Source organism: Talpa occidentalis, unplaced genomic scaffold, assembly GCF_014898055.3.
Source record: "Talpa occidentalis isolate TD23 unplaced genomic scaffold, MPIMG_talOcc4v2.1 talOcc4.2, whole genome shotgun sequence".
Classification (NCBI taxonomy): domain Eukaryota; kingdom Metazoa; phylum Chordata; class Mammalia; order Eulipotyphla; family Talpidae; genus Talpa; species Talpa occidentalis.
In genome coordinates, this window is record NW_023602073.1 from 120554878 (window position 1) to 120564438 (window position 9561).

Below are 9561 nucleotides of genomic sequence, written 5' to 3' on the forward strand. Positions count from 1 at the left end.
CAAAGACACCATTCATCCTCCTTTGTCTGAGAAGTCTGGCATTTCAGTGGTTTTCCTTAAAGGGGGTCCTCATTTGTAACCCACTTTGCCATTAACGGAAATCAATCTGAATGTCCCATTGTCTATCTTTTTTCTTTCCTCACAGTCTGTAATTGCCTTTGCCAAGTTTTCAGGCTGAACCTGAAAGACACTCTCTCATTTCCCGTTCTCTGCTTCAAGCCCCATTGAACCCTCACAGAGCTTTCTCAGGCAGAAGGGCTGCGCACAGTGTGAGGACGGGGAGGAGCTTGACCTGCTCCGCTAACCCAGTGGCCTGAGCCAATGGCAAAGAGGATTGGAACCTCCCTCAGCCCCCTTCCCAATCCCTCTGCAAAAGCCTTCTGAAGAGAGGGACACTGGAGGGGTGTGTTTGCAGTTCAAATCCTTGGCTTTCTGCCTGCGTCTTTTCCAAATAAGAAGACAGGAGCTGCTGTGAGGAGCAAAGGATCTTCTGGATTGTAGTGGCAATAAGATCTCAAGATCTTTGCTCCTGTCTCCTTTATCTGTTTTTGGAGCTTAACAGGAAGGGCAAGGATGGTGGAGGCTTTCTGTGCTACCTGGAAGCTGACAGACAGTCAGAACTTTGATGAGTACATGAAGGCTCTAGGTAGGTTGACCTAAGATGTGCTGTTATCTTCTTCATCTGCAGCTTCAGATACTTGAAGTTTTTTTTTTTTTTAATTTGGCCCATCAGATTAGTAAGAGACAAAGACAGATCACACTGTCATAATGGGATGCTAGGCTATGCATTTCCCATGGAATGGGTTTTTAATGAGGCATATGCCTGCTTTTCTTGCCCAGGGCAAGAAATAACAGTGCATTTGGTAGTTGTGGAGGATGTGAAATTCTGTTTTATTTTTCATTTTCTCTTCAGTATTCATTTCTTATTCAAGCTTCCAAATAAGCATCCATTTATGGCTGTGTAGTTGTAGTGCATGATTGATAGGCTGAACGTGCTCCAGGAAACTTATACATTAGGATGTGGATTTCAGGCTAGGAAAGCAGACTCCTGCTTTCTGAACTATTTTGGAAGTTGAGGCTGACTGTATTGCTTCCTTTTGCTATATTAGGTGTAGGTTTTGCCACTAGGCAGGTGGGCAATGTGACTAAACCAACAGTGATCATCAGTCAGGAGGGGGACAAAGTGGTGATCAGGACTCAATCCACGTTTAAAAACACAGAGATTAGTTTCCATCTGGGGGAAGAGTTTGAGGAAACCACTGCAGATGACAGAAATTGCAAGGTAAGAAGCCTCCTCTCTCTCTCTCTCTCTCTCTCTCTCTCTCTCTCTCTCTCTGAATGATGGGAAGTGGAAATGCTCTTAGTGTTTCAATTCAGAGAGAACACCATGGCTAATTTTGTATTCTACACTGAGCGTGTGTCATGTTCTGAACAATGGGTTCTTGCTATAACTCAAAACTCTAATCCACTGGTCTCTTATCATATGTTTTCACAGTATATAGCAAGTCCTGCATTTCAGAAAGTATTTAATAGTGTTTGTTTATCTCTCTGCCTCAGACAGACGGATTAGACAGTAGCTTGCCTCATTCTAAGGCTTTGTTTAAAAGAGAACAACCAGTCAGAAGGCACTTGTTAGGATTTTTATTTCTTATATATGGAGTGTTTGCATCTAAATGTGTATATCTCAAATTATGAAGTAGTAGAGTTTACGATCACTCTAGAAGCAACAGAGGGTATGATATTAACATGAAAATTAGTTGCTCATAATTTATTCCATTATACAACTCTCAAAAATCTAATCACTTGACTTCCATGCCAGAAATTTGATCTTACCAATCGCTGTGTTCTGCATTTTGTTGTTGGTCTCAGTCTGTTGTTAGCCTGGATGGAGACAAACTTGTTCATGTACAGAAATGGGATGGCAAAGAAACAAATTTTGTCAGAGAAATTCAGGATGGCAAAATGGTTATGGTAAGTGGTGATAATTCTCCCTGCTTGCTTGCTTTTCATAGTGCGCCTCTCCTGTCTTCTTCCTTCTCCCTTCCTTCCACCTCCTCTTCTGCTCTACTCCTTTCCCTATTACCTCTTCTCTCCCTCTTTACTGCTCCTCCCTTCTTCCTTAATAACACATTTTCACTCACAAGGTTCTTTAACCATGTGTAAAACAGGAAAAAAAAAAAAAAGATCCCAGCTAATTCTTTCCTTAGGTCTGCTTCTCTAGTTACAGAAAAAGAGAAAAATTCTACTTGATGTAGTTTTAAAAGTTGTCATTGATTTAGATAAAATTGTGTGTCAAAAAAGATTTTTTAAAATTTAAATTTAATTTATTTTCACTTCATTTTTAAACATATTTTCTTACCCCCACCCCCAGGTGTAGTCACCATAGAATTTCCTTCACCAATGCCCCCGTGCACCATCACCTCAGTCCCCTGTGCTCCTCCCTGCCTCCCTCTGATCCCTCTCCCTCCTCCTCCCCTGCAGGATGTCTGGTTTATAATTGTCTGTTTTTGTTTTGTATTGTTATTATTTTTTCACACTGATGTTTTATTTTGTTCCCCTATATTCTTCCTATAAGTGAAACCATTTGATATTTTAAAAAGAGAATTTTTAAAGGATTACTGTCAGTGTCTAGTCCTCAAGTGAAATCTAAAATAAAACCAATAATCATGTATATACATAAAGGTGATTGATACAGTGTAAGACTATCAATCTTACTGGATCTCAGAAAAATTGCATTGCCTATAATAAAACACATTTAAGCATTTTATATTTTAATTTATAAAGATCATGCAAGTTCGGTGCATGTAATTTAGAAAATAGTAGGAAAGCACAACAAAAATATAAAATCCTTTCTAATCTCTCAGAGAAAATCATTTTGACGTTACTTCCTTCTAGTCTTTCTTTTAATGCATAAAATACCTTTAAACATGTCTTTTCAGTACCAGGTAGTAAAGTGCAAATTATAAAAGAGAAAATAAATTAAAAAAATTTTCTCTAATGATGGAACAGCACCATAAACTAGGGAAAAAATCAGATCTTAAATCTAACATCATAGACACTTTTTTTGTGTGGTGAAATGAGTAAAATGGTATTTTGCTGGCATTGACTTAGTCAATGTATCATTTCAGTTTTGGCAATGGGGGTATTACTTTATATATGCCTTCCAAGATAATAACAGAAAGAAATTTTTGTTTCATTATTAAATAAAGTTGACTGCTATCTCCTCTTGACAACTGAAATCAGAGCTGTTCTAAATTGGGCTTACATGTTCATACTTCTTTTCGTGTGTCCAAGTGGGGGACAGGGAGCAGAGAAGCAGTTTTCCTTTTATCTTTTTTTTCAAAGATTTATTTATTTATGCATACAAGAACTGGGGTACAGGCCAGAGGTGTGGGTGGTGAGAGGATTCACCTGAGACAGAGTGGGGAACAGAATAGGCGGACTGACTGAAACACACTGCTGAGGGGAGCAGCAGGCGAGTCAGGAGAGGAGAGGTCTGCTGTGCCATGTGGGTATCTCCCTGGCCGGGCATCAAACTTGTGCTGCAGTGGCAGCCAAAGCAATGAGAACATCTTTACATTGATCCTTTCCTGCTGATTCTGGAACAAATCATTCCAAGTTTCATTTACCCAAATGATTTGCACTTTCTAAAAGTTGTTCAAAATTTATCAAGGTCATGAATTAAAAACTGTTGTGAAAAAAGTTACAAATTCACTTTCAAAGCAGATAACTAATTTACTCCAATTACTCTGACAATTTAAGGTAAAAGGAATTATTTTGAATCTAGACAATCACTTTCCTTTTAGAGACATTAACTATGTAGACATGTTAATCACTTAATAAATATAAAACAACTTCTCATTTTGTTTTAAGAAATGAAGAGTTCATACAGAATTTAATTTTTGTAAATGCCATTTTGGGGGCCAAAATCCTATATATTATAATCTTTAACAATTTCAGTTACTAATGTTTTCAATGTAAAAAGACTTGATTATTTTTGACTCTTTCAGACTCTTACCTTTGGTGATGTGGTTGCAGTTCGCCACTATGAGAAGGCATAGAAAACCTCCTGACTCAGGGCCAGAGAAGTTCTACAGTTTTTCTGTTTACCCAATCCTCAGTGCTGTGCAGCTGTTCCAGCACAGTGACTGATCACTAATTAGAGGATTATCGTGGTGTGAGGGTGGAAAAGGGTGATTTAAAAACTTGTTTTAAACTTGTTACTCCTAGCTACTAGCTCAATTTTGATCTGTAAGTTTGTCATGTTTCATAATTCACATTAAAATCCTATACCTCTGAATCACAGTGTTGTAAACCAATGTTACTTCAATAAAAAAATTAAAACAATAAAAAAAGAAAAAAATTTCAGCCACATTATTTTATAAAGAAGTGAATACATGTTATATTTTCCATTGGAATGCAAATCAAATTGGAATAAAAATCTTATGTCTATGAGAAATTTTGTTGCTCTTTTGCTTACCAGTAATCTGGTTGGGTATTATGTATTGGAGAGTTTTAAATAAAATAGGCTTTCATAGTGTATAAAAGTTTGTTTAAAATATGTTCAATATCTGTTTTAAAAATTAATTCTTTTTTAAAATTAAACTTTTTTATTTTCTTATATCATTGTTCATTTATGTTCAATATTTGATTTCTCCCCTCAGGTGTAGTCCCCATAAATCTCCCACCACCACCACATCACCCATGAACCATCACCAACGACCCTTTTAAAATGTCACAGTTTTCTTTAAGATTTCCATAGAGAATGTTATGATTAAATTCATTTGGCCAGGATTCAAAGAAGACTTGTTATGCTGGGTTGGGCTACAAAAATGATCTCTTGTTATTAGTAAGAGGTGTTGTAAAGAAGCAAAATAATATGCACAAAAATGACTTATTAAAGGGTAGCTATATATAATAAAAATATATGATCAAAATATAACATAATTCCAGTTTCTTCTTGAAAGGTCAGTAGGAATAGTGAGTGAATTTTATCCTGGATTATAAAACTGTGTCTCCAGGCAAGTTTGTAGAGCAGAACTAAGTCAGTAAGAGTACAGCAATGAAGAGTGCATATAGCAGCATATTCCTTTGTGTTTCTGTGTATATGTGAGTTGTTGGAACTGATTTGACCAAATGAAAGTAAGTATCTGTAACCGGCTAGCGTTTGCATTTGTAAAGTACAAATATTATTTTGCATTTCATCATTTGCAAAGTGCTTTTTATACATTTTTTCAATGCTACAATGTAGGTAAGGTAGATACCATTTTTGCCTTGTTAATGAGGATATTGAAGATTAGATTTGCATATCCAACTTCTCATGATATCAATAACTGCTATCCTTTATTTTCTCTCAGAAATTAATATTTCAGCTAAATTTTATAAAACAAAAATGCAAAATTTTATTTTCCTTCATAATTCCTTGGGAAATATTTCCACCATTAGCCTCTGGAACAATGTGGGGTGGGGGTAAATATTCTCCAGATAAAATATCCAACATTCATTTATAATCAAAACCGTGATTTCAGTAAGTTTCTCTAATTCAAGTTCCAACTAAACTACAGATGTAAGTATGAGGAAACATCCTGTAACTTACATAGTTCACCATACAGTACTATTGCCGGCCTGTTGTATTTAATTTTATAATGAAGAGTAGAAAACTCTAAAGTGCAGCTGTAGTATTTAACATTTGAATGTACAATAATTACTGAATGCCAAGAAAAAATTGATGAAGGTTACCATTTCTACGACTATGGTCTGCTTTTGTCTTTAAAAGCATGAGACAACATACCATGGAATATTACTTACTCAGCAATCAAAAAAATAAACATGCAATTTGCAGCAACATGGATGGCACTGGAAGGGATCATGCTCAGCAAAATAAGCCAGAAAGAAAAAGAAAAATACTAGATGGTCTCACTCATAGCAGGAATTTAGAAAACCTAAATAAGGGACCAGAAAAAAAGACTGATTATAACAAAGCAAAAATCAAAATCAACAAGCAACTGTAAACCAGAGACACACTACTGGGGGTGGGGGGCGGGGAGGAGGGAGTAGGATTAAAACAAGGGGTGGGGAATTGTATGGGGACTATAACCAAGATGAAAATGCATACATTGTGCAAAAATGAAAAATGATGTAAAATATATAAAATTTTCAAAAAGCATGAGACAAAAGATGGAAAGATTGCTTCAATTGCTCTGAAAGTCTTCTCTCTACTTCTAGTGGAGGACTGAGTTCTCTTGTGATTTTAGCCCATGTTCTAGTAAAAGCAGGGATTCATGTCACTTATAGGTGGAATATAGAGAAACCAAATAAAGGATCAGATAAAACTAAACTTAAAAACTAACTCTTGAAAGCCTCCTCGGTGGCACAGAGATAAAGACACAACCTATGAGGCTATCCGCAGCCACTGCAGCACGAGTTCGATTCCTGGCCAGCCAGGGAGCAACCCACATGGCACAGGAGACCTCTCCTGTCTTGTCCGCTGCTCTCTTGCCCTCAGCAGTGTTCTTCAGTCAATCTGCCTGTTCTGTTCCCCACTCTGTCTCTGGTGAATCCTCTCACCCCCTGCACCTCTGGCCTGTACCCCAGCTCTTGCATGGATAAATAAATAAATCTTAAAAAAAAAACAAAACACAACTAACCCTTGAAAACTGACTATGGAAACGAGGAAATCAGAGGGGGGCAGGGTGAGAAAAAATTGAGAAGCTAGCACAGTGGTCTGTACTGATGGACTCTGGGTGCTTTGCTGATGGGTGTACAATGTTGCAGTAACACTGAAGGGGAGGGTTACTATACTCCTACAATATAAACAAGGATGTGAACCAAAACTACCTCAATTAAAATTTAAAAAAACAAGATAAATGGGGATTCAACTTCAGATCATTATAACATTCTACTGGCATTAATTCCCACAACTATTTCACTGAGAAAGAATGGAAATTTTTCGTTGTTGTTCTGGGTTTTTTTTTGGTGGCTTAAATGGGAAATCATTACATTGGGCTAAAAATTAGATCAAGGATTGAGTGGTGGATCAAATGCATTTTTCTAGGAAAAATGTTAACAGTAATTTTTGCTTCTTAAATGTTTAAAGGCTAGCAGCAAATCTGTTTTCTTCAAGTCATATTCTATCTCAAAAAGTCATATATCAATTTATCAACTCTACTCCCCACCCGTTACTTTTTTAATATAGTTAACAGAAAAAAGCACCAAGTCCAGAGGCAATTTCAATACTAGGCCCCAGTCAAATTTCTGCTCGGAATGTTCAGAAAAACATTTCTGAAATTCCAGGACTCAGAGATATAAACTATGCTAAAGTCCATCTTGTGAAATCCAATGATGACTCTCTGACAATTACAAAGGAGCCGCTACTGCCCTGTCACAGGTCTTCTCTCATACTGAGATTTATAATTAAACAACAAGATACACCTGGAAGATAGGGAACTCTAGGAACCTGCCCAAGGTTGCAATTTATATACCTTGGCGTGCTGGGCACTGTAGCTTTGTACTGCTTAGATCTTGGTTTTAAAGGAAAACAAAGGGTGGCGGGGGTGAGAATGTTTTACCCATTGATTTAAAAATATTGCCTTTTTTAGGATTGCAAGCATTTCTTAGGCTTAAAAATATATTTTATGTTTACTTACTGAAGAATTATTTCACAACCAATTCCTTCCAGGCTTATTGAAAATTGAAAAAAAAGAGTGAAAATTTCTATTTTTACATTTTTTAATCCTTTCTCTGTCTTTCCAAATATTTGGACTAGAACCAGACAAGTTATTTTGCTGTCTTTAAAGTTGTTTTCATCCATTCACCATTTTTTTTTCTTGCTCCTTTTTACTCCATATTCTTTAAATTGTGCACTGAGAAATTCCAAGGACCATTTTGTCAATGATTGAAAATCAATTTTTGTTTTCAAAGGGCTTTTGCATCATCCTAAAGCTGAGGCAAGCTTGAACCACACTGGCAAAACATGAAACAGAAAATAAAGGCGTCATTCCCATTTCAAAGTCCCTTTCATGACACACTTCGAATAAATTACAAAGAATACAAAATAAGGTTTTCTCTGATGGGAAACAAGTACACTTCACAATATCTTTTACAAAGTTAGTAATTTTGGAGGGCACTTTCTTCTCTAAAGGAATCTAACACACTACAAAATTCAAACAATTTTATCATAAAGAGATGAGCCTTCTCCTAAATGGTGGAAGCAACACAGAATCCAAGGCTGTTAGAAAATCTCCTCTCCTTTGTCAGACTTATTTTAAAAGTTCCATGCAAGAGTAAGTGGACCAGTTCCATTTATGATTTTCATACATCTCTGCAATGCATAGAGAACAGTTTTGAGACAGTGTTCTGACTCAGTTGTAAAACACATAAAAAAATTTCAAACAAAAAAGCAGTTCCTGAGCAGAGTGATTCTCAAACATCAGCATCACTCAAGCAGCAACTACAGGGCTTGGCAAAACAGAAATTACTGCGCTCCATCACCATAGCTGGTCATTCAATATGTTTTCTTTTCTTTCTTTTCTCTCACTCTCCCTCCCTCTCTCCCCCTCTCTCTCAAGATTTATTTTTATACAAGAAGCATGGTACAGGCCAGATGCGTGGGAGGGTGAGAGGATTCACCAGAGACGGAGCAGGGAATAGAACAGGCAGACTTACAAAATACACCGCTGAGACGAGCAGCAGGTGAGACAGGAGAGTCTGCTTCTCCACGTGGTGTTCTCGATGGCCGGCATCGAACCCGTGCTGCAGAGGCTGAGGACAGTGTCACAGGGCAGTGCGCACCCGCCTGCACCACCAGGGAGGCCCCTCAATTTTCTTTCTTTTTTTTAGCACCAAAGTGCTTTTTCAAATGAAAATCCTATCCTCTTTTGTTCACTTTTTTTTAAAAGATTGATTTATTTATGCATACAAGAACTGGGGTGTAAGCCAGAGGTGTGCGGGTGAGAGGATTCACCAGAGACAGAGTGGGGAACAGAACAGGCAGACTGGCTGAAATACACTGCTGAGGGGAGCAGCAGCAGAGGGCGAGTCAGGAGAGGTCTGCTGCACCATGTGGGTAGCTCCCTGGCCAGGGATCGATCTTGTGCTGAAGTGGCTGCGAATAGCTTCATAGATTGCGTCTTTACCCTTTGCGCCACCAAGGAGGCCCTTTTCACTATTTTTTTTTAATAAAAATGTTTAAACACAAACTTGAAAGAATATTCAGTGACCATTTGCATAGTTATCATCTACACTATATAATTACCCTTTTACTGTCTTTGTATTATTGAACATCGATTCATCTTTCCATTTCTCTGTCCTTTCTTTCTTTTCACTGGAATATTTATTTGCTTTACTCCACCGAGATAACATCGGTTTACAACACAGTATATAATTTACAGGAACAGGTTTCCACCTCAGCTGTACCGCACCACCCCACAAGCCCCCCACAGTCCCTTTCTCTAGACCCTGGTCTCCCTTCCCTCTTTGCGGCAAACCTCCTCCTCCCTCCCTAGAAGCTTCAATTTCTATTTCCAGTTGGTTTTGGCTTTTATTCTTTTTTGCTGGTTTGCT

The 9561-nt window shown here is 37.6% G+C and overlaps 1 protein-coding gene across 1 annotated transcript; it reads left to right on the forward strand.

Annotated features, from left to right (window-relative positions):
• The first annotated feature begins 408 nt into the window (after positions 1–408).
• FABP7 (fatty acid binding protein 7) lies at positions 409–4428 on the forward strand. Its single transcript, XM_037520977.2, has 4 exons — positions 409–646; positions 1110–1282; positions 1870–1971; positions 4011–4428. Exons 1-4 carry the CDS (start codon positions 574–576, stop codon positions 4059–4061), a joined length of 399 nt encoding a protein of 132 aa, XP_037376874.1. The 5' UTR covers positions 409–573; the 3' UTR covers positions 4062–4428.
• Positions 4429–9561: the final 5133 nt, after the last annotated feature.